Genomic DNA, 26,707 nt, shown 5'->3' with positions numbered 1-26,707 from the left:
TTCCATAAGTTGGCCTCGGTCACGGGACTCATAAATATTTAGCCATTAGGAGTACCTTCTAAAGAGCTCTCTCCTTTTTTTCTAATGCGGCACGCTGCCTCTCTCTTTCTCCCCCTCTTTCTGGGAATGAGGCATGACGTGAGGGACGTTTATTTCTAACACCTTGGATCCGAGAAGTTGCGGTGGGCTCTTACCGCCAGCCTACCCCAGTTTTGATTGGTTTAACACATCGACAATTAGAGAAAGTCAGGTCTGGTGCACTGGTTTTGAAATCAATGACTTAGTGTCATGATCACTTGTGGTTATTTTATACATTTCTGAGTGAGCTGAAGACAGGTGTGTGTGTGTGTGTGTGTGTGTGTGTGTATGTGTGTATGTGTGTGTGTGTGTGTTAAGTCTATTCAGCCCTTAATATGAGTTCCCAATCACAGAGTTGTGTTTTCTTGTGTTTTTCTAGAATAGAAATTAGATGCCCCTCCCCCAGAATAATGCATAATTATAATAATTGTTTTATTTTAAAATATACTGGCAATGACATTACTCTATACATTTTTCAGATGGTTCTTTTTGCTTTGATTTGATGAGTGTGAGTTGCAGCAGGAAATGTTTTGTAGGATCAGTGTATATTTCATTATGCAAGTGGGTACAACTGTATTTTAAAATGACAGTGTACAGATACATTCATTCAAATTCAGAATGCATTTGAGTTCTGTTTCTGAAAACATTTTGTGTGTGGACGTGTTTGTGTATGAAAGTATACTATCAGTGCTTAATCCAGTATATGAGTGCATGTGTCTATTTATGAGTATATGCCAGGATTTGAGTGTGTTCTAAGGGGGGAAACACGTGTGTTTGTCTCTCAGTGACATTTGCTAGCACAGGGCTGGTACTTTGCCACCCCTCCCCTCCGATCCTCCCCTGTCCTGCTATGAACCCCTCCGCCTGCCCCGGTGCCAACCACCAACCAGGCAACTTTGGCCGTTAAAGGACAAATCCATTCAAAAATGGTTGATCTTTACTTCTTCCTTAATGAATGTTGCTGTTTGGTGGCGTTATTATTAAACATCCCAGATAGCATTTTCTCTATACAGTAGCCTCAGTAAGTAATGTAACCAAATAGTTTTTAGAGTTTTCTTGACATACAAATTAAAAAATATATATATTTTAAGGGCTCACTTGTTAGAAGGAATTCTGGGAAATGCAGGAATTCTCTGACTGAAGCAGGAATAGATGAGGCGGGATAAGGGAGACGGGACACTATACTTATTCTTAAACGCATTGAACATCATAGATCAATGATGTTTAAGAGTTGGTACTGCATATTTCTCAATATTTGAAAGTGGAATATTCACAGGTAACCCTATGTATTAGATTTTTTAAAAATTATTATTATATCTACTTGCCTCTGACGTCACATAAGCCTATGACACATTAAGCCTATGACATAAAAACAGAAAAAATGTCATATACACAAAAAATACTACATGTAGATATGAGTTTAGAACTAAGTAAAAACATCTAACTGAAAAGAGGAAATAAAAAAAACAGAACAAAAAAATTACAGTAAAAGTAAAAGGAAATTGAATTTACAAAAAATGTTGCATCAAAGTAAATTACTCTTAAATTAAAAAGTAACAAATAGTTACTGGTTGACTAAATTTAAATACTTGAGCCGTAGGAAGTGGAAAAGAGGACACTTTCTTTGTGAAAACTGTAAACACAGCCTTCTTAAAAACCTCTTCTAATGTTCCTGTTTGTGTTGAATATCAGAGTGGACAACTGCTTGACTGCGAGTGTTCACGTCTATTTACACTGTGTGTGTGTGTGTGTGTGTGTGTGTGTGTGTGTGTGTGTGTGAGGGTGACTCATACTGTAGCTGCTCCATTGCTACCCTCTCCTCCATTGTTCCAGTGTTGGGATGCCTGGCCTGACTCCCACCACAAACACAATGAGAGGGAGAATTTAGCGGGGCAATCGGGACTATTGATGATTCATATGTTTATATCTTACCTTCCTAGCTCTACTCCCTTTACACCCCCCACCCCCTTCCTCTATACACCCTTTAATAAAAAAGGATGTGTGTCTGGTGTTGGGACAGAGAGCACCTTTGTGTGCCTTGTCAACACACAACACACAGGGGTTGATGAAGTAAAGGAAATTACCACGTCAGAAAAGACTTTTAAGTAATTCAACGTATTAGGGCTGCTACAGTTTTATCATTATTATTCAATGCCGCGTGTTTTCCAGGAGCTATTGTGTGATAAACATTGTTTGTTTTTTTATATATCCTCTTTAACCTTAACCCTTCGTCACATTTATTAGTGATTTACTCTCTCAGAATGCCTTTCAGTAACACCTAGAAAAGAGATACGTATGATCTTAATCTCAATTAGATATGGACTTAATGGACATGTAGATTACCTAGTCAGTTAGTTTTTGATTCTTGATTCATTTTCTCAGAAAGAACATGTCTTAAAACAGCAATCAGTGCCAAATGGGGTGCTTAGAAAAAAGCACTTGCTCATCCAATCTGAGGAACTGACACTGATTATGCTGTGATTATGTAGCAAAACAGTCTTTTTTTGGCCACATATATGAATGCTCACTTATTCACAGATTGTTATGCGTAGGACTGCCAAAAGCCAGGTGACAGATACTGTTAACTAATATTTTGTCTGAATCCGAACTGTTACTATATTTAACAGCAAAAAGAAAAGTGTGTGTTACTGTAACTAGAATCTTACTTCAGTTATATGCTAAAGATGACATGTTGTTTAGACTCTGTCCTGAGTAAAATGCTGTGTAACTTTATACATATATTTAGTCCGTCCACCTGATAAAAGTGTAGCAGGGAGGAAAATAGCCATGACGTTTTGAAATGTGGCTTCACTGTTTATTTTAGTCATCCAGGGACAGTTTTTTGGGGGGATCCAGACAGGTTTTTGTGCTCCTCTGTCTGTTTCGTTTTTTTTGTCTCTCTGCATGTAGCGGGAATGGCAAAAGCAGAACTGAGGGCCATTAAGTTGAGGAGGAACTGTATTAGAAGTCTTGTTCCCTGGGAAAGCTCCCAGCTGAGATGGGACGGCCATATTGGATAAACAGATGGCCGGGGAGAGGAAAGGACAGGCGAGGAGAACAGAGGTGAAACAAAGAGGGGAGATGAGAGAGGAGACGAGTAGAGGAGGAATGTGGAGAGAGCGGTGGAGAGGGACGGAAAGGAGAGGGAATAACAAAGAGGAAGAGGTGAGGGAGAAAATATGAAAGGTGATGTGATGTGATGGAGCAGAGAAAGGGGGAGAGGAGGATACTAAACAACATAAGATAAAAGCAAAGAAAAAAAGAGAGATGGGAGTTAAAGAAAGTTAACAGGAAGGGCTAAAGGGCAGGAAAGGGATGAGGTAATGCATGGAAAACATGGAACAAGAAAGGTATTATTTAACTGATATTTACATTTAACCATATCAGAGGCAACGTAATATTTTATTACAATATAAAAATACTGACCTTTTTACTGTACACACATATAAACAAACTTGTTCACTAATTGTGCTCACACCATCCTTAACGCTCAGAGCGTCCTGGTGGCCAAGGGGTTTAAGATGCTGACCATGTGACTATTCCTTATCAAATAAAGGCAAACGTGCTTAATAAACATTTGACAGGACTATAGTGTCTTGCTTAAGGGAACTTTAATAGAAATACTGATGAGCACGTTGGCTGAATGTCTCATTTTTAAAAGGATAAATACATTTAAAGACATCTATTCTTTATGATCAAAGTTTTTAAATTTTTCAAATAAAAACATAAATATATAAATATTTTTTTTAACATTTTGTCATGTTTTTATTTACTTTTCAGTGCAACATAATATTATTAACCACAAACTAATAAATTAAGCTGCCCTACTGTGTGTTAGACGGAAAAATAAGATTTGCATTCAGAAAAGATTAATTTTGTTCAGTTGAACCAAATCTGATGTCATACGGCACAAATTCAAACAAACACATAACCAAAAGATAAATACATTTTCAAGAGTAATTGGTCATGAATTCTCTCAAAACTCAAACTTAAAAAAGAACTCACAAAATTCAAAGAAATCTGCAACAATCTTTAAAAAATAAGGTGAGCATTTTAAGCAGTAGAATTATTTACAACACTCTTCTACATCAGTTTATTTGGCTCCTCTAAGCGGCTGCACGTCAGTCAATCATGCAGTATGACAGATCCCTGGGGTGGGGCAGGAAGGGGCTGATGTTCACATCTCACACCTGAATATTCTCCACTTATAGATTTACCTGAGTGAATAATGTAAGGTCCTCTGATACGCCCCACCTTGCCCTGCTGCATAATTTCACCCCCTCCTCACCTCCCCTCCATCTACATCCATAAATATTACATGAATTTACTTTGGTGAAATTATACTTACACCACCCACCCGCCCATTTCAAACTGGAGGGTCTTTTTGTACAGTCTTAGTTATCCCCCTCATACACACACAGCAGTCCACACACACATATCTTGTTTTCCATGACCTATCCAGGAGCAGTTTAATTTTCAAGGTGCAACCAAATGTGTGTGTGTGTGCATGTTGTGTGTGTGTGTGTGTGTGTGTGTGTGTGTGTGTGTGTGTGTGTGTGTGTGTGTGCATGTTTGTGTGTGTGTGTGTGTGTGTGTGTGTGTGGGAGAAGGAGGGGGTGTATTGCTCGTGCCCTGCTTTGACCGCTGATTGCACCTTTTCTTTTTTCTTCACACCCCATAACTGAGTGGAAATTAATAAGCCGTTTTAGGCGTGATCTGTGAACCCTGGGAAGTGGTATATCTATACCACCTTCCACACGCACACACACACACACACACACACACACACACACACACACACACATTCAGGCTGCTGCACGTCTGTCTTGTCATAGAGGTCAACAGTCCCCCCCCCCCCGCCGCCGCAACAACCTCCCCTGCCGACACCCCAATCCTGACAAACTGCAAGCGTGATGGGGTTGGCGGCCGCACGCAGTTGGCAGAGATTTGTAACCGTGTCCCTGGTCCATTGCATTTGAATTATTCGGCAGGCTGTGCTGCACCCCCCAACACACACACACACACACACACACACCCCATAGCATGCTTGCTTTACCTTAGCTGGGAAGAAATAGGTGTAGAGAAGGACAAGAGAAGAGAATGAGGGATGCAGAAAAGATGTGGAGTTTAAATGAGTTACAGAAGGAGTAGAGAAAGAGAGAAAAGAGCAAAGACTGTGACGTGGGATTGAAACAGAGGCAGAGAGAGAGAAAGAGAGATAGAGTGAATGATTTAGAGTGAGAAAGTGACCATGAGAGAAAGAGGGGACAGAGTCAGAGATGGAGTTAGAGACAGAGAGATATCGCCGCAAAGAGCGAGTGAGAAAAAAAAAGTTGACCGTGAGAGATAAAGAGAAATAGAAAGAGACAGGGAGAGAGGGAGAGAAGAAGATAATGAAGGACAGCCAGAGAAGGACAGAAAGAGGGAAATGAGGAAGAGAGGAAGGTGGGGGGGGTAAATGGGAAGATGAACAAGGGGCTGTGAGAGGCAATGACCAAGGGCAAGAGGAGGAGGAGGAGGAGGAGAGGGGGTATGGTGAAGGACAACAGGGGAAGGGGGGGGTGAAAAGAGGACCGCTAGGTTGGGGGGAGGCGGGGTGGGGGGTGTAAGGGGGGAACAGGTGGAAGGTTAATGGGCCTGGAGCGGATCCACCAGACGCTCTTGGGCTTGATATATGGGTCCGAGGCCTGGCGCGGGGCGTAGGCTTTCAAAGATATATTATTTCATTTGAGGAGCAGCACCATTCTGGCCGACAACGCCCCCCCCACCCACCCTCACCCTCACTTCCACCAACACCCCCCACAGCCCAGCATTTGTCCAGTGATAGATGACACGCCCCCCCACCACCCCACACACACATGCAAAAAACCACACAGTATTTTCCCCCACCAACACACACAACCCATTTCTGTGTTGTTGTAGTCAAGAGACTACTTAATTTAGCTTCTTTCTTTCTTTATTTTCTTCTTTCTCTCTTTCTTTCTTTCTTTCTTTCTTTCTTTCTTTCTTCCGGCCCCCCTCACCCCCTCCCTTCTGCTGTCAGTCTTTCTCCCAGACTGCAGGCAGGTCTTATGGTCGCCTGTGTGTTTTTTTAAGTTGCTATTTTAGCGGTAACAATATCTGCTTGATCAGTAGCACTGGGTAGGAGCAGGAGTTCGGGGGGGTGGCGGGGGAGGTACAGGGTGGTAGGGGTTCACAAAGGCCTCTTTTCATTCATAAATTATTGACCACTGCGGAAGACATCACTCTCTCTTTTTCATAAATACTACATACTATACAAAAAAACGACCCTCCTCATTTTTTTCAATACTACCAATACAAAAGTTGATTTTTTTTCAATTCAGTTTCAAAATAGACTTAAAGACAGAATAATATGACATAACAGAGGGTATTCAAAGTGTCTTCTTAGCAAGGCACTGAAACCACAAAGCGCTATCCCTCCCAGGTCCCACAGGTGAAATACATACATACTGCATGTGTCTCAGAAGGATACTGGTATGAGAAAAAGTTCCTATTCCACTGTGTGCAACATAATGAGATAGCAATTGCAGACATGTCTAGTGTGAAGCTCATTTATTTTCTCTACATCAGCATTTATTTCTTGGCATAGCCAAAGTTTGCATTTTCCAATAGCATCTGCCATGCTGTAGCTGCTGACTGCAGGGGACCAGTGATCTGACAAAAATCAAATCTTCCAATGTCCTCCTCACTTCCCCTGATGGTTGTAGACTGAGCTTTAAGATACAGCCTTTCCAAATACTGGAATGGTCCCGTTGGTCCAACCCCAGGGGACTACAGGAGGCCGGAAGGAAGAACAGGAAACTTGTTAAAAGAGAAGATTTAAGGTCGCCCGTCCCACAGGAGCGGCAGCTATAAGGAGACGACGGGGGTTGGGAGGTTTTAGCATGCCCAATGTCTGCTCATCTACTTGTTGCTTTGATGAGGGATGAAAGGCTGTCATGAAGTACAAGTTTACAGAGCTCCGGGCAATGATAGACTCAACTGTCCTCAACAACATTTCCTCTTCCTTGTACTTCTTCATCCACACTCAAGGAATTTAAAAAAACTTTCAACATTTAGCTAAAATTCTCACTCCAACCAAGTAGAGTACACTTTCTTATGGACACTGACAAGACATGTAACTGTTGACGGATGGACATTGTTGCATGGATCAAGTGTCTGCAACACCCACTTAACCAGTAGAATAGATGTGTTTTTTAACTTCCGTCTATCTCTGCCTTTCTCCATCTCACCCTCCTCTTCAAACTGCCGCTGATGAAGCAGTAAAGAAAAGCAAAAATTGCCTCCACCTCTTCTGTAGTTTTTCATTTTCAAGCAAGTTAACACAGCCTGATTCACATTTGCGAGCACTTTGGGCATTCTGAGGGAGAAAGAGCAGGTTGTGTTTAAGTCTCGTTTGAGGACGATCAGGGTAAAAGCCTTTTTTATTGGCAGGTCATGCTGCTTGTTAAGACGGTGGCGCAGGTGACTAGGCTGTGCTGTTAGCCTCGGTGGCCCCGAACTAACACCGTTGTTGTTTCACAAGTTGGCAACAGTCAGTCAAATCAGCAGGGAGAGAAAGAGAGAGAGAGAGAGAGAGATTGAAAGGCAGAGAGGAAGTGGGAATGAGAGACAAAGAAAATAAGGAAAACAAAGTGGATATGGGGACTTGATTTAGTTGGCCAGGCTGCTAACAAATCAACTCAACAGCGTGCAAACACTTTACACACTCCACCAAAGTACAAGCAACTTTCTCCCTTCCCTCTCCTCCTCTCTGCTGTGCTTATAGTTATGAGCTGTGTTAAATCTACAGTTTATGCAGGAACCTTTCCAAAGTGCTTCCCATCCGAAACTCTGCAAGCCAAAAAAGTGGTGCTCACAGTTTGCGGCAGCAAAGAATTAGAAATGATCCTTGTAAAAAGTATTATTATCTGCCGGTGGGCTTGGTGGAAGAGGGTGGCGATATGTTGTTAGACGAGTGGTAAATATACAGACAGAAGTGCTGGCATTTTGCTTCTAAATAGCTCCCGGCTATAGGGTTTCCTGGAGGTCAGAGGGGACGTGGTGTGGCTGCTACAGCCTTACAACGACCCTCAACCTCTAAACTAAACTCACCACACAAAACTATGCAAACCTGTCAGCTAATTTATCTTCCTCTTTTACACTTGCCAGCATTTCATCTTTGCAAAAGGTACAGTTTTGAAAGAATCAAAGCACAAATACCTACGTAAAGGGCATCTAATTAAAAGTTTAAAGTAAGTAAGTGGCGGAAACATTACTGGGGGAAAAAAATCATTTTTTTCATTTTAACAAGGATTCCTTTATACATATGAGATGATATATGTTTATATGATTAAAAATTGATTCTTAAAATAAAATGTCCTAGGAGGAAATCTCATGTATCAGTGGATACAGCAAACTTCTTCAGACATAGATTTTGTTCCCTAAACTGCACTCTGAAGCACAATGCCTCAACTGGCTTTTCAAGTAAGTGCCTCTAGCTTCTTATGTTCCGATGTTGCGTGGCCTCAATTATCTGCGTGTAATCCAGCCTGCCTAGAGGTTGTGCCTGTGTCTGCCGCTTTCGTCACTGGGCTGTCAACAGTTGTCCCCCAACGTCTATTTTTGATGCTTATTTATGGCTTGTCTATTCTGGACAAGGAGTGGGGAAGCATGGGGGGGGGGTCGGGGCTCCAGGAGACAATGGATAAGACAGTGGTAGAACAGAGTCGACAGCTTGCCGGCTAGTTTTACACTTAAAGAGTGGACGGGTATTTATATTCAACTGGGAAGGCGGGTGATTGAATTTGCACCGCGATGACTGATGCACACAGTTCATAGGAGTAACATTAGACATTGTGGTTGTGTTGTGACGACGAGCGAGAAATTTCAATGGGGCCGCACGCCAAACAACGAACCGGCCGAGAAAATGGCTTCAGCCCCACCGGCAAAGTAGGACAAAGACACCTGTTCCCTGTCCCTACTTTAAGCGTTCCTTTGGTTGCTGGTTTTAATTTTGCTCTTGCTTTACTTATTTCTTTTACACTACACCAGGATTTTTTATTACACTCACATCATTCCCTCTTCCTCACCTCTCAATCGGTCAATCTCTTTCTCCATTTCTCCCAAAACGCCATAACTGCAAACCTGGCACGAGCCACGGATAAATGATTCCACACATGTGAAATAAAGGCATGGCACTAATAATAGGCATTACAGTCCTGCGTTCTTTTCGCATTGCGCCCTCTCAGAGGGGGATAAAAAGTGGCTTTTCAAGCAAGCTGAAACAATGACGAGCAATAAACCAAATATGCTGAAAGTGAACTTGCTGAGAAGGGTGTCGACAACACCGTTAAACCTCTAGAAATGAACCAGGGATGCTGAACAAAAAGCGAAAAAAATACAAGGTTTTCAGGTGGCTCACCTTCCCTTAGGCCAATATTTTATAGGCCACATGTTGCACTGCACTTCCCATCAGCAGCAGTACCACCAGGCCTCACACTGCCACAGCAGTGCTATAGGGAGACGTCTTTCTCCTAATACAGATGCATTCATGGCAGTTTCTGTCAGACGAGGCCTGGAGATGCACTTCAGGGAGAAGCACAGCTCCATCTGTTCTGCGGCGTTGTGGTTTTGATGCCTCATCTTCCTTGTACTTCTACTGTTTACATATCACAGGAGCTCCGGAAATGCTCAATTAGTTAATTCAGATATTTAATTTGTGCATCAAGGGCTGTGATCCCTGTGATCTCTGGAGCTGTGCCATGTCTGGATGTGGATTCACAGCTGTCTGCTCTAAAACTCACCACCTAGACCCCCTCACAACCGCTCATCAAAAAGAAAACAACACACCCCCAACCCAGCGCGTCAAACGCTAATGGGAATCTGTCTCCCGCCCTCTCAGACAGAAAGCATCTCTGCATCAGTCTCTGCATTTTAAAACAGCTTTGGCTGTCTAAGCTGTGTTAAGGTATATTGCATATATGCGTGTCTGTGGGTATGTATGTGTGTGTAAGTGTTCTAAATAATACAAAAGGTGGAAGCCTTTAGCCTGTTGTCTTCTTTGTCTCCTCTTTTCCTTGTCTTCTCTTCCTCTTAACGCACAGACAGCCAGACAATGATTATGGGGTCATTTCCCACTGTCTGTCAATGAAAGTCACATAGACACAAACATACACAATTGTACAAAAACACACATACACACACGTATGTAAATCCTCTTTCTCACTGACACAAGTCAATACAAAGCTCCACTTTTAACTAAAACACACACAGAAATCTGCACCCAGTCATCTCGATACCTGCATACATACACACTCACCTCCTTATATTGCATCCCATCCACCTACGTTTCACACTCACACAAACACCAAGTCATAAATTGCAGCATTAACTCAAATAATGATTGCACGGCATGAAAATTCAATGGCTGGGGCTTAATGCCTAGGAATCACTTGGTAGATTAAGCTCTGGGTGTGTGTGCTTGGGTAGTCTGTTAGGGAGGGTGTTGATGGATCAATATGAGTTCTATGATCAGTACCTCCCAGCCAGGAACCTTACAGACAGTCTACTCGCACAACTCATTTTACATTTGGATGGCATGCATTTTCTCTGTCTGCAAAGAAGAGAGTGGAGAGGAGAGTGGAGTGGCGGGAAGGGAAGGGAAGGGAGCAGGAGGCTGCACGTGTCTAAGTGTGTGTATGCAGGTATTACTGTCAAGCATTTGTATGTGTGTCTCTGTGTAAGTATGCAGGTCTTTACATGCTTGCATCTATGTGTGTGTGTGTGTGTGTGTGTGTGTGTGTGTTAGAGTGAAGGCGGAGGAAGGGTTACTTTTGGGAGATGTTGTTCCCTGGGCTACATGTGTATTAGTGGTCTAATGTTCATGTGAATAATTGATTAGGGCCTCTCTGTGTTTTTGATAATTAGTTGATAGCTTCTTAGCTCTAAGCCCTCAGATTTCGTGTGTGTGCGTGCGTGTATGCATGTGTGTATGTGTGTGTGTGTGGTGGGGGGTAGGTAGTCCACTTTTGAGGTATCCTGACAACAATAGCTCTCAAAAAGAGAAGAAAAAACTAATTTCCTCTAAGCCATGCACTCGTGGATTAACTTTCTTCAGAAATGAGGCAACAGTACATACGTTTCTTTCTCATAACCTAATTTTTTTCTTGAGTTCTCTTTAACTTTTTTTCGATTGTGCCTTACCAAAGATCTCTGAATAAAGTTGATCTTTCATTAGACACTGTACCACCTGGATGATTGAGATTAACCTTTTCATACTCTTCATATATGATTATAATAAAAAGCTGGCAGACGTTACCTTATTTTGTACATATCTAGTAAACAGACCAGCCATAGCAGAAAACAATAAACATTGCATGCATGAAAAGATATCAATTGAAATTCATGTCTGGCCCCTCACTGGTCCGTTCTCTTGCCTTATTGATTTTTCTATCTTTCATATGCTTATGCATCAAGTAAAAACGGAATAGGAAAGTTTGGGCGTGCTTGGTTCATCGTCAAATCCCTGCGCTAATATCAGACAGAGAAGAGGGTTTGTTGCCATCGTCAGCGACCTTGAGAAAACAAGACGTTCCTCCCCCTGCAACACACAGACCCACAGAGATACTTTGTTTTTCCTGCCTCATGAATGTAGTGCCACGCTTCTTGTGGATTCTCACAGATGTGTGTGTGTGCATTTGTGTTGTGTGCTTAGCTGGCTTAAGCTAACAACTTAACCTTACCTTAAGTGGCGTGATCCATCCAAGATTCTTTTGCATCTTTTTTATTTATTTATTATCTATTTACACATTTATTAAGCACACACATTGCTACACTGGTTTAGTACCATAGACAGCTACTGCATTTCCTGTATCTGTAGTGGCCTTATATCACTGGTGTGTTGAGGCAAGGCCCAAGGCAGAGCAGGAAGACCTTATTAGGACCATGTCTTGTTTCCTTTCGTCTCGACAAGGCTCGAGACAAAAAGATGCTGTATAGGATTAAAGGATGGATAGCTGGGCAAGTAGAGAAAGTGGGCACGTCCAATCATTAGCTGGGTTTTTGTTTTCGCTTTCTACCACAAGCCTGGGACAAAAGGAAGGATGTCAGGATGTGTAGACGGACGAGAAGATGTGAAGATGGGGAGGGAGAGAGAGCATGGCAAATCGAAAGCAGAGTGTTCTCAGGGTCAAAGGTCAGCCTCCAGAGTCTGTTAATGCAGTCACCGTGGGAACCGATCAATCTCAGTGCCGCGGCCATATCGATCAGATGTGGGCACACACACACACATAGACACACACTTAGACATACAGTAGCATTCTTTCTGACACACACACACACACACACACACACACACACACACACACACAACGCTGCCTTCATGCATTCTTACAATGTACAATGTGCTCTCAGTCAAACACACAGTGAGTTTACATGCATTGGCCCACACAGACTCACTGAAAACACTTTTTATATGTTACATTACCAAACAGTTCCAACCAATGAGTCACATAATGCTAAAATAATACACTTAATTCTTTGTTGCTATGAGAAACACTAAAGGATGCAAACATTCACCAGCTCACTTATGTTTACTGATAATAAAAAGTGAACTGAGAATAGAAAAGCAAAATATCTATTTATTGAAGGTCATGCAGCCACCACAGTGATTTTTTTTAGTCACATACTCCAACAAACTGAGAAAAAAAATGCCAGTGTGAGTGTTTTATTTTTTATTTGGGCTATCCTTTTAATGCCAAAAAGACAAAATCAGTTTATTGGGACATAGGTCTTCAGCTGCCACACATGTCATAGGTGACAATATTAACAAAATATAACAATGTTTTTGCTATATTTGAACGGATGTGTTGGATACTGACAAATCAAGAGCTAGTACTATTTCTTGGTCTATATATCACCTATAGACAGGTGTTGGATTTGGATTGGATTTCATGTCTTTAAAACATCATCATTAAAACATCAAGTCCTTGCTTTGGTTCTAAGCCGCACACATTATCCACTTGTTTACTCCTCCTGATCGGCAGCATTTCTCATTCTCTGTGTCGTTTCTATGCTGTTTCTGTTTTCTGTATTGAGTTTGTCTATGAAAGTCCAGAGAACCTACAGTAGACCCTGCACCTTCACAGCATCTGTCTAACCTCATCATTGTGTCCTTTGTGTCCTAAAAGCAACTGTGCACTTATGTTTTCTGTAGAGGGAAGGATTGTATTCTCTCTATTACCTCATATTTCTCTTCAACTGTAACCTCAGAGAGAATCCACGTTACTTTCAAATTCAACATGCTCCACAGTATATATTTATTGTTGAACAGTGGCAGCTAAAAGAATAGGTACATGACAAGTGCAAAGTGAGCTTTAGAAACAGATAACTAATTGCAAACAGCAAAATAAGTCTTTTGTTTATTTGTTTATTTTTTTTCACAAAAAAAGAAAAAAGTTGGAAAATAATTATTCTGCAAACACAAGGCCGTCTTGTGACAATGGTGATATTTTCTGAGCTCACAGGTGGCCCGTGGCATCTCTATGGCTGTTTGGGGACATAATAACAGTCTAGGGTTTCTGTGTGCTCCGTTGGAGATAAACCCATAGGCATTCTCCACTACCTGATATGTTGTATTTGAAATACATGCAACCAACAAACAGGTGCCAGTGACATGAAATGCTGATGAGCATGCACGCAATGACATAAATATAGTGTCACATACAGACACATAGCATACATTCACAGTGCAAATCACAGTGAGTAGTATCAAGCTGATGTTAAATCCACTAGCTTATTGTCTTTTAGAGAGATATGCATTAATGTATCTCTGAATGAATGATGTTTTGTTTCTAATTTCTCTTTCTGGGCTCATGCTGGCTCATGATCAAACTGGATCATACTACATTTAAGAGACTAAACTGACCACTCTGAATAGACTAATTGAATGAATGGCTTAGTTTCTTTCCCATGCCAGTCTAATTTAAAGAGAATGTTTGAAATACTACAGTTAGAATATATTAAATGTGTATTAAGTGTTTGTCTGTCTGGTTAAATACCCCATGAAAGTCAGTAAAACACATCATAAGAAAAGAGTTTTTCCCCAACCAAAGTCCAAGCATCATTTCTTAGCACAACCAGAAAGCATAGCTATCTTTTATTTGCAATTAAAACAACATTTTAAACAACTGATTTATGAAAATAAATCACATTTGTAGGAGATAAGAGGTTCAGTTTTGGTCATTTTTTGCTTCCCTGGATGCTCATCTCTATAGGAAATGTAGCTCTGTAAACACTGCGTCCTAAAAGCCAGCTATACTGTCAGGCTGCGAACAGGTATTCCGGTAGCTTTAATCTCAACCCTTGTCTGCTGGCTGACAAACTCAGTTTTGCTGAAGCGAGTTGCTCAGTATATTATCTCTAGTATTATCATTCCTCTCTTCAGGCCCCCTCCCCCTCAACAAGCAGCGCCACCTGCCACCTGCTTATTTTCCCAGCATTCTTATCACCCCGCCAGGCATAGGATCGAGGCCCACATGAACTGTAAGCCATGATAAACAAGTATTCTCATCCACTTCTATAGCGTGTAGAGAAGAGCAGGACATAGTTCGGAACACGGACACCCAAAGGCCGCCTCTCCCCTCCCACCAGGTCACATAGCTGGAACGTCCTGGGGATTTTGTCACTCACGCAGTTGTTTTTTTTCTCTTGGATGTAACTCTATTTGTGGCTTTCGAAAGTTATGACTGTCAAAAATGATTTGCAGTAGGATTCAGGAGACAGTTGTTGCTTCATTTACAACAAGATAGACTGAGTCAGTTGACCTGTATTTTTCCTCCCTTGTAATTTGGTATTTGTTAAGACGAAGGGAAATAAAAAAATAAACACACTGATAGTAATATTTGATCTCAGGTCAGTAGGGTTGCATGTGTTTTCACAAAAATCAGCCACTCTATGATTTATTACACATTGTGACATAATTAGTTGAACAAAATCGTATTGCTGGCGATGGCACCCCACACTGAGACTCTTTTCAATTAAATTACCAAACTGAACTGGAAATGAGCTACAGTACATTCAAGCACGCCATAATTAAGTGTTTGCAACACTCTGAGAACAACAGGCGCCGTTCTAGGTGAATTAATGCCTTTTCCCAGGTGAATACAGGGCCTGTTTGGCTCAAGGCGAACAGATGCCAAGACAGGACTGCACCAAAGGACGGCTGCTAGAAACGCACGAGCATTGATGTCAGCTTCAAACCTCACCTGTAGTACTTCGAGACAGCATTGATTCTTGTCCAGCATAGAGAGACGGAAAGATAGAAGCGCAGCTATTGTTTATGTACAAGTCGTTTGAGGCAGATAAACTCACGGCCTGTGTGTGTGTGTGTGTGTGTGTGTGTGTGTTCTCCCCCCTGTGTTGAAAAAAAAATAGCATGATTCTCTCCATTCATTAAGGCTCCACAGAAGGAGATTCCATTAATCTGTTCATTAGGCCACATCAAAAATGGAACTACTTATTAAAATCAGATCCAGCTGTGTACTCTCGTTAAAGCTCGCCGTACCGTACGAAGCTTAACAATGCTCGTGGCATTAGACCAAAACCCGGCCACAAGAAAGGGGGGAAAAGATTCTACTACACTGGCCTGTTTTGACTCAACACACCATGATAATTGCTCCACTCTTAGCAGGGGGCTATGAATAAACATTACTTTTGTCAGTGAGCCTCTGAATGCTCCATTTCCAATTAATTTACATTTGCCCAGAAATGGAAGGAATATCTGCTCTTAATCACTATGTTTTATTTTCTCAATTTCCCCGAAGTCTTTTCTCATTCTCTCATTCCCTGTCTGGCACTTTCATTCCCCCCTCTCACCCACGCTCTCTTTCTTTTTCTACCTCTCTCTCTGGAAAATCCCATTAATCTTAGGCAGTGGTTTTGAACAAAAGCTATGGGCTAAGCGATTGATCCTGGCATTGATCCCACTCGCCTGAACGATCATAAAGGTGTTAAATTGGTTTCTTGGAGGATATGTATTTTTCATTGCTGGCTGCTGCAAGTAGAAGTTCCTGCTTGAAATTTCTCTCATTTTTTTAACCAAACACTGGTGATGATTTTAAAATATTAAATAGATCACACCTTGAAAAGTAGCCTTAAATGTGGATTTTGAGGCCAGTTTGAAGCAATTTCTGGGGAGTGTATTTTCTGCATCAGCCTGACCTTAGAAGCTAAATCCTTATAATGAGTTTTGCTCCATCCAAGGACAGATGGAGACTTGGGATTGTCCAAATGCGTACAGTGGAAGCAAAAGTAGAAAACTTATTCACTTATGTTGCTGAAAATTCTGCTGTGAATTTGTACGGTGTAACTAAATTGTTACATTTAGACTCTAAACCACAAAATCATTAGGTGTCATTTTCACATCAGGTCATGGCCAGCTAACCTTTACCCAATTAACTATTAGATTGAGATTTTGATCAAGACTTAGACCTCTAGTTTGAGAAAGAGAAACATTAATGTTACAAGCAGCAAATTTGGTTGGTTTGCAAATATATAGTGAGCATACAAAGACTAACAATATGAGGCTTTAAAAAGCATTTTTCAGTGCAATGGGTTTTTGTTTTTTGTCTACTGTACTAACTAGTATAACCTACCAATTTCATAACCTTGAGTGTGCTGCTCCTGGAAATAAAAATTCAGAGCAAAAATCCTGTATTATCTTAAAAATAAGAAAACCTTTCCCTTCAAAGTAATTAACTTACACAATTATATTTCTTCTTATTTTCTATTTATAAAATTTAATTTCCTTCAGCAAAATTAATGAAAACTGTAGAAATGAGAAACTTGAACATGGTCATATATTTTTAAAGGCAGTGCAGTTGCTATATTACATGCATGCAAAAAATTGCATGAAATTGTAATGTCATTAATAATAAGTAAAGCTGTAAGGAAGCTTTTTAAAGAATTGTTCATTTATAAAAACTAAATAAATAGGCTACTCTTATAAACTTATATGCCTTTTTTGGGCTGGGGACACATAATGTTACTAACTATTGTTAAAATGAAACAAAATAACAACTTGGAGCATGTATGACATTCCCGTCCTAATGAGTTGCTGCTATAGTGTAGTTAACATGTATAATCTATGGTGAACAATGTATGTCGAATCATGAATCATGCTAATAAAATAATATAATAATAATATAATAAAAGTAAGTCAGGATGTTTTCCACTCACTCACTTAAGCCAACATGAAAAAAATAGACATACATATTCATGATATGAATAATAATGAAATAATCTCTACAGCTATTTATCTACCCAACATGATCCCAACTTACCATATTGCTATTTTAATGTGCAAAGAGTAAACACATTTTACAACATTTTGCCACCATAAGATGCAACATTGAAACCCCTGTCAATAAATCACACTGAGTGATCTTATACCAGAACTCATTATGTTAGTAATACATTTAAAAATGAAAATCAAACAATGATACTCTAACAGTGATAACAAGTGTATTGCGTATCACATTGCTAAATCAAGAAGCGAGAAACACTCAAGGAATAACAACACAACAACAAGTTTGTTTCAACTTCGCTGGAAACATTAAACTAGCAACTGGCAGTGTTATCTAAATTTTCCATGACCATCTAGTGAGATAAGAATTGACTGATTAAATAAATCACCTGTTTTATTGCTTAAGAGAGGTTTTGAACATTTGAACTTTGTAATGTCATATTGTGAATAAATCAAATTGAGAAAGGCTGTAATCAGTCACTGGCAATCGGCTAATGTTTTACCAACAGTAGTGGCTGCAAAAATACTATTCAAGGCGTGAAGACGAAGCGGTCGTCGACTCTGTGTCAGAAAGTTCATATTATCTGAGAGAGCAGGCAGCAGATCTTGTAAGATCAGGCGCCATGAGCGTTGCTCATTTGACAGAGCAAAGGAAGAGCTTGTCACGGAAACAGCTCGTGTCGCTGGCACTTAAAAGGTCAGCGAACTGAACCCCAACCCCTGGCCCGCCCTCACGCCTGTCTGTCTGTCACCAGTCCCCCTCTTCCAGGCGGGTGTCCCCAGCCCTCGTCTAGGCTGCTATCACCCGCCGTCATCCCCTCTGAGCTGCCCCCCTTTGATGACCCAGGCCTCTTGTCAGAGAAGAGCTTCCAGGCAGGCAGAGTGAGGACAACCCTTTGATGAGGACCCCGACACTTGCCAGCACCGCTGACATGCAGGGGGGTCCTTTGAAGAGCCTGGGTCTTACATGTGCCCATCCGTCCACACACACACACATACGCACTGTTACACGTGCTTCCAGGGTAGATGGAGAAATAAAGAGAGGATTGGGGCGCAGTATGGAGAACTCCCTCCTTTGACTGTGTTTCTTGCTCTCTGATGGTTTTAATGAAGGCATTTGAATTTTTTCATCATGTATTTGAGGCGCCTTCAGTGTGGGACCACAAAAAAATAGAATTTTAGGGAGGAGGAGGAGAGACACAGAAAGAGTCTATGATGCTGTCAAAAATGTCAGAAAAGTTCACAGAAGCTTTGTTGTATTTTGTCCGTTGAATTTCACTGATAAAAGAGAAGTGGGAGACGTGAGGCATTGAATATAAAGGTTTTTTTCACCATACTATTTATCTTTTATATTTTGTGAAGAGTTTATTTCAGTATAGTTGTGACATAGGCACGATGGTTGGGAAGACAATGACCTTTAGTAACCCCGATAGTCTGTTTGGGGTCCCCAGGGTTTTAATGAGGTCGGAAAAAAGGTTAATTTTCCAATTTTATTATTATTGTTACACATAGAGTGGAGTCTATGGGACTCCTAAAGAAATTAGGAAATAAAGCCAATCTTAACAGAAAGTATACTGGCTAGGTTATATGGTTGGTTTCCACATGCTGCTGTCAACATAAAACTTAAGAGTTACTTAAACCAGTACAGTTACCACATGGCAGCAGTGGCTAAAGACAACCATAGTCAGGCTGCCCAAGTGTTCATGTCCTCCAACAGTGTGTGAGATGTGGCTTTGATAGGTCAGTGTTATGGCACAAATATCGTTACGTGTGCCTTAAAGGTAAACAGACAATGTTTGACACCAGCTCCAAATCAGCAGTCATAACAATCATAATCAACAAGCTATAGACTTGAGACTCGGCCACATCTCTTTCATACAAGGTAATAAAGTTTAAAGCTACAGTTGCTGAAATCAAATTGGTACCTACATGTATGTATTTTAACAGATGGATCCCTATACAATTTCCAGACAGCACAAAAAGAAATATACCTGTTATCGGTGTTCATGCTGCACCTGCCTGTGTTGCAGTTTTAACATCGATCCACATTCTTCACCCTACGAAGTGACATTGGTGATGAACATTGCAGACAGTTCTCACAGACCCAAAGCAACAAAGTAATTCACAAAGACACATTATTCCCTATGATACCTCAAAGAGAAACACAAATGTTTGTTGATAGAAAAGGAGGGGGGGGGAGGAAAAGAAAGAACCTCTCATACATTTTCCTCATTCCTTCCTTCTCAGTGTGTCCTTTTTTGCCTGCGTCTGGCTTTGTGGAGTAATGATTAACACAGCCAAGCATGGGAAGAGACTAACAGTTACAATGGAGGGGGTTGTTTTGGTGTAGAGAACCACCGATTGACCTGCCTCAGCTTCCCAAGCTCACCTGGCAGGACCCTGGGAGCCAGCGGCTGGCATTCAGGAAGAAAAAAAAAAATGGCTACTTAATCATTATCATCTGTGGAATCACTCAGAAACTGCTGGCAATGTGCAAACAGATAAACCTGGCAACATTGTTAAATCAGGCACGTAGCAAAGTGCTTAACTGAGTGTGGAGAGGTTCACATGAGAAAGCTTCAGAGTGTGTGCTGGGGACTTCTGAGCTTTGTGTAAGGTTGAAAAAACAATGCCCATGGTGTGCAACTGATTGACCTGTGAGCAAGCTTGCCTCGCAAACAGCTGCCTGTGATATTTACAAGCTGCTAAGGCTGAAACAGTGTCTCAACTTTTTGTTGTGGGGGTAAGACGGACATTTTATCCTGTGTTTGAGTGAACGTTCATCTACAACATATAACAGGATATAACAGTTATTTGTTTAAATTTAAAACTGAAATAACAAAATAGTAAACCTTGTTGCTAAAGTGAGCTTTTTTATTATTAAGATATCTAGGGACCAGCATTTCAATTTCATAATGATATTATCCCCAAGTTCAATAAATGTTCAGAGATTTGTGATGTCAGGGTAAATCAACAGTTTACATATCAATAGGTAAGAATAGAATAGTTCCCTGTTCAGAATAAATTCAAGGACCGGTAGAAATAGTAGATGATGTCATAATTCATGATTTTTAATAAATATTTTATAAAGAACCTACAGGGAACCAGTAAGATTACTTTTCAGAGGTTGTTTTATAGGCAGCCCTCGCCCTCGTGTTCATGTCCAACGGGACACCAAAGTCCTGATCACATAGCCTGATAAACTATTGTAGTATTCATTAAACAGCCATAAACACACATTAACAGTGTGACTTCAAAACAGACTTCTACTTATTAAGTTTCTGTGCAAAACTATCAACCATCTTGTTAAAATCCAGAGCTCTGACCAGATTGCGAGATGCTATTATCTATTTATGCACTTTGAGCTATCAAAGCTATAAATCAGAGCTATATCCTTCATGGGATATTAAACATTTTCTTTACTTTTGTGGAGTTTAAGGCACAAAAACATGATCCCCATGTTGATCTCATGTTGCTCTCAGTTTTGTTTTTTAACCCTCACATGTGCGACAGTGATGTCACTTTGAAACTCATCTGTACCGACAAATTTTACCTTCTACAGGGACAACAGGCCATGTCATACAATCAAAGGGGACAGTGAAAGGCATATAATCTGCAGTGATGACTGCACATATTACTATTGATCAGGCATTCAATCACTCCAACGTAGACTGTTGTTACAGCTTTGTAAGGGGAGTAGGCTTAAGTAACTGACCTGATGTGTTTCTGTATTTTTTACCAGGTGGACGACCAGATGAAGCTACTGCAGAACTGCTGGAGTGAACTCCTCATCCTCGACCACGTCTTCCGGCAGGTGGTGCATGCCAAGGAGGGCTCCATCCTATTGGTCACTGGCCAGCAGGTGAGTTGGTTAAACCACACCCTGGGAACTTGCAGCTACCTCTACCCTTTCCTTTTTCCTCCACAACCCTGCCAACCATGCATCACTCATTCCTCAACATTTCCCTTAAAGCGTTATTGATCACTCAGCCACACAGGAGTCACCGCTTCATTAAAAATAGATTATGCTTATAGATAAATACTAATGTCGCCAGAATAATCAATTTTGCTTCTTTTTTCCTCCACCAGCGAATAAATAAAGCACTGGGTTACGCATGCTGCAGCATAGTGAGTGGGAGGACAGATAAAAAATGCGGCAAAGTATGTTTATTTTGTGTTACCGGGCTGTTTGAGGAAGTTGGTGGGAGCTGATGCCTGAGGCCCAAAATGGAGGTCCTCAACGCATCAGGATACTGTAATTCGGTTTTCTATTTTTGATTCACAAACACACTCTCAAATCACTCTGTCGAACAGTGAACGCACGAACCCAGAGTGCGCAGCAAAGCCCTCTTCAGCATTCAGTGATTTTCATAATGTCATGCACACACAAAGACATGAAACTGCTCATCATGAAAATGCCTCTGACCAGTGGCATGGCTGTCAGTGAGACGAGAAGTTATAAATTATTGATTGGCTGGCTCTCCAAAACATTGCTCTTCAACAAAATGTTTTACAACAATAGATGCTGGTATAAATATTGAAGCAGTGGACTGTATACAGGGAAGTTCTTTAATTCCATGATTCTGAATGAAGAGAAGGTCAGGGGTAGAATAGGTGAAGAAGTGTGGTAAATAAGCAGAAGTACTTCTAGCGGTAAGTAATACAAACTTTGGTAAATAATAATATCATAGTTATGAGGAGAAATGTCTACTCAGCTTGAACAAGTATATTATACCAGTATACACTTTGGTTACAGTCTGGCAGTCTAAGCCAGTCTAAATTGATTTGATGTAGAAGGGAGGTGATGTTAAAGTGAGGAGGTGAAGAGAAAAAGGAAAGAATGGAAGGAGGAAGAGCCAAAGAGAAGGTTGGAAGTATTGGGGTAACAGGTGGTGGAGAGCGAGAGAAACGATGGAGGAGGAAGGACAGAAATGAAGTATAGATGCACAAAATGAGGAGCGATAGAAAACCGATGGGAGTAGAGGAGGAAAGGAAAGAAAGAGAAAAGAGAAGGAAGATAGGAGGGAGACAAGGAGTGAGTAGTAAGGGATAAGTGAAGAAAGTAAGGAGGTGCTGGCTTGTAGAAGGGAGAGAAGAAGCGGAAGAAGTGAGGATGAAGAAAGAGGACAGGAGGAGAGAAAAAGTGGCAGGGGACAAGACGGGAGAAAGAAGGAGCTGAAATCGGGGGGGGATGATGAGGCATAGAGGACGAGGCAGTTTGAAGAGACCGGAGCGGTAAGGAGGAGGAGGAGGAGCTGATAATCAGGGGAGGCGCAGGACGGCCGTTTCGTTTGCATACTTTGGTTAATGAACAGCTGGTGTTGGGGGTGGGGTGTGTGCGTGTGTGTGTGTGTGGCTCTGAAACAGTTCATTATTTCCTATTATTCTCTGCCTAGCCAGGGGTGACAGCACAGCGATAACACCAGGGATATTTAGAACACAGTAGCAGTTTCACCTAAAGCAAATGCTACAAACACACACACACACACACATAACAAATCACATAATGACTGTTTAGGCTGTGCATTAGCCACATTGTGCTAATAGCTTAATTGTTACAATATGCTTATCATATTGGTTTATGGGAGGTTACAGTATAAGAACTTGATGAGTGTGAAGCCAACTGTGGATTTTTTGAGTCAGGAGAGAGTGTGTGATGATCAATCATCAGTTGCATGACGTGTTCTTGAGTAAAGCTAGTGCTGACAGCTCATTCATGTTTAGTGAGGGAGTTATTTGTGAGGAACTTTTTGTTGAACCTTTTTTGTTTTAATGTGTAGTTAAAGCTACATTTGTGAAGTTAAATGTCCTTATGTTGGCAGAAGTTTTCAGTTCTTTTTAGAGAAGGTTTGTTCAAATGGAAATTCAGACAGATGTTTCTCCCCTTTTGCTTTGAATCAAGCCGCTTCTTTGCTCTCGTCAGTCACACAGTGCACTCATACTGACCTTTGAAAAGAAATCTATGGGACTGGCAGATTTACTGTTGTAGCCTGTCAGGCGGTTTCTGTCTTGCTCTTTCTCTTGTTCTTATGATCCTCGCTTGCTAATTTCTCTTTTTCTTATTTTCTGTCTTTCTTTGGACTGCTGCATGTCATCATGTCACCAACAGCAGTGAGAAATGGCCATGAGTGTTTTTTTGGGGGGGGTTTCGGTGGAAGAAGGAGACTTGTTCTTTTATCCTGTCACAGGATCAAACATACAAATGTGTGCAAACATGAAATGACAAAGATTGGACTGAACTGCTGAATGATTAAGCAAGGCCTCGCAGCTTGGCAGACAGTTTTCGGTATAAAAATCCTGATATTTTGATAGCGCAGCGCTCCTGGTGTACATGAAATTCAAATGATGAAGAAATGCAAAAACAGACGTTCCCCGGCCAGTCGCAGATTTCTGTGCTTTCAAACAAGGTACATTTTCCATCCCCATCTTCCACACACATCAAAGCCCCCTACGCATCAAACCGATCTCACCTTCCATATTCATCTTTAATGTTCTGCTAAGATTGTTAATCGTATTCATGATGGGTGAAGATTTGAAGGTTTATTCATATATTTACTCTCTATATCTCTCCGGGAGGGATAATAAAGTAGTATTGATTGATTGACTGATACGCAGGTCACCAGGGTTAGTGCTAAGTCTGCTATAGTGACATTATAGCGTTTTTTTTCCTCTCTCTTTTTACTTAAGGCCAGAAGGCAATAACCCAAGGCATCACCATCAACAGTCCAATCCTTCAATGAAGTTATTTCATGCACAGTTGATTTTATGTAAATTGATTGACACCTTGGAAGGGGGGGCAGTGTCTGCTTTTCACCGAGCCATAACTCTTACCGTCTCGAAGGTGGGAAGAAGGAAAGAGAGTGGGACAAAGGAGTTAAGGATTAACTGGGAAATTGGTACAGTAGTGTAGTAAAAGAGAAAGGGAACAGGATAAGAGACGAGAAAAACATAGTGTACTGTTAACATTCACTTTACTATGACCCTTCCCTTCTTCACACAGATGAAAAACAGGCTCCAATCATCCTATTTACACAATAAATAAATTCCAAATCCAGGGGTGTTTTTAATTGCAAATGGGGGCTCAGAGGGACCCTCTTCCTCCCTGAGCTTTAGGAACTGCGCACACCAACATCTACCTTCCCCTGGAAGTCAATTATGGTAATGAATTGTCAATAAATATAAAAATTTAATATGGTCCTGCTTACTTTGAGTGGCAGCTAAGGACTTGCCTCCCAGACAAATGTGCTGCGGCTGCAGATATGAAGTGCACCTGAAAAAGGAGTGTGTGTGTGTGTGTGTGTGTGTGTGTGTGTGTGTGTGTGTGTGTGTGTGTGTGTGTGTGTGTGTGTGTGTGTGTGTGTGTGTGTGTGTGTGTGTTTGTGTGTGCTTAGACTGATGGGTCAGACCCAAAAAAATATGGGTTTGGGGGAAATCTATATCTTTCTATCTATCTATCTATCTATCTATCTATCTATCTATCTATCTATCTCGGTTCTGCTGTGTTCCAGCATGCATGTTTTTTTTATTATTATAGAGAGAAAGAGAATTCAAATCTGGCAGTTCTAGTCAGTTGGAGGTGAACTCCCATGCTCTGTCCATACACCCACAGCATGTCATACAAAACTGTTAAACTGCAAACACCTACTGCCTGCAGCTGCTTTTTCTTTTACACATCTCCCACTCTGACAGACAGACCAAAGCTTTTGACTTCAAGTTGAGAGTGCAATAGAGCAGGCACAGGGATGAAAAAAAAAGTATTACATCAAGCTCACAGTGGTGATGTGTCCAGGGTACAGTCATGTGTTGTATAGTTGTCAATCATTTGTGCAATATTCACAGTTAGACATACTGAAACCAAGTGAAAAAGGCAAAAAGGTAACAGAAGAGGAACCTAATATGTATTTAGTCTGCTGCATCAAAACATACTAAATTATCTATCTAGCAAACTAACCAAGCTACCATACAAGTTGCTAAAAAGCTATAGCTAACTGGGTGTGGAATGCAACATAGACTACACTAATGGTCAAAAACTCCACACATTACTTTTAATCCATAAATCTACCTCCAGAGCAACTCTGTTTGTGTAACCTCCAATCTTACTCACTTTGGTGGTGAACATCTCTTTACATCCCTCTCTCCTTGCTTATTCCAGGTGGACTATGCAGTGATTGCATCACAGGCGGGAGCCACCCTCAATAACCTGTTGAGCCACGCCCAGGAGCTAGTGGGCAAGCTACGCTCCCTGCAGCTGGACCAACGGGAGTTCGTCTGCCTCAAGTTCCTGGTCCTATTCAGCTTGGGTGAGTCTCTGAAGGCACCAAAGCAGAAAGACTTGAGGGGGAGCTACAGTAAAAGAGGAAATAGTGGTTCATGGTCCTCCTCAGCCTTAGCCAAAGTCTCCAAAGTCCAAATTGTTCCAGCCCCCCTAAAAGTCACTGCTCCCAAGGTAGGAGTACAGGAAGAGGATTGAAGTGATGCATTATGATAGAGAGAAGCAGGAAGGATGGGAGAGAAAGGAAATGGAAGGAAGAGGGGAGCAAAACCGGGTCCTGGTACTGGTAAAAGATCTATAGAGGAAGGAGGGAGGGGTGGAAAGGAGGAAAGGAAAGAGGGGGAGAGGAGGTGGGAGGGGAGGAAGGAAGGGACCACTGGTCTGGAAGGGACAAAAGAGAAAGTGAGGGAGGAAGGAAAGAGGGGCGGTATGGTCCTCAGGCTTTTACACACAACTATGCAAGTTTCCTTTTATGCGAAACAACTGTAAATAAAAGCGTAATAAGTTTAGGTTCATATATTTGTTTTGAGAGATTCACCATAGTCAGGCTCGCTCTCTATTATCTGTCTCTTAAGTTTAAAAAAACTTCTTGGCAGGACCAGCTCACACTCCCCTGATAAACTATTGGTGTGAGAGGGGGTACATCAATACGAGCTGGGTATGTAAAATTAATATTGACAATTTACATTTTTGAAATTTAGCCGTTGCTCTCTAGTGGTGTACAATGGGTGCAGCACATGTAAAATTTAAAGAGATGGAATAAAGGCATTTTGTTTAGCTTTGGGACATAGAAACAAGCCAAGAGGTTATCTGGGAGAAAATAAGTGCAGGAGATTGGGAGTTGGAAGGGAATGGGAGTGATTCTTTTTTTTTTTTTTTTTTTATCGGTTCAAGGAGGATTTTTAGTTTTTTTTTCTTTCAGATGGAGCTTTGAAGGGTCAGAAAGGAAAGGAGGGAGTTGGAGGGGATAGAGATCAACTGAGGAGGGGAGAAGAGAGGAAGGAAAGGATGAGAAGGAGGAGATGTGGGAGGATGCTGAAGTGGGAGAGAGT

At 41.3% G+C, this 26,707-nt stretch overlaps 1 protein-coding gene across 1 annotated transcript in view; it reads left to right on the top strand.

Moving 5' to 3' along the window:
- nr5a2 (nuclear receptor subfamily 5, group A, member 2) overlaps positions 1-26,707 on the top strand; it is a 68,822-nt gene that overhangs the window by 19,317 nt on the left and 22,798 nt on the right. Inside the window, exons 5-6 of the mRNA XM_051375932.1 lie at positions 21,126-21,245; positions 25,536-25,683. Of these exons, the coding sequence (XP_051231892.1) occupies positions 21,126-21,245; positions 25,536-25,683 (268 nt within the window). The remainder of the gene's footprint in view (positions 1-21,125; positions 21,246-25,535; positions 25,684-26,707) is intronic.

This window comes from Dicentrarchus labrax, unplaced genomic scaffold (assembly GCF_905237075.1).
Source record: "Dicentrarchus labrax unplaced genomic scaffold, dlabrax2021, whole genome shotgun sequence".
Lineage (NCBI taxonomy): Eukaryota > Metazoa > Chordata > Actinopteri > Moronidae > Dicentrarchus > Dicentrarchus labrax.
Note: the sequence above shows the minus strand (reverse complement) of the source record. Positions and strands in the feature narration are given on the sequence as shown.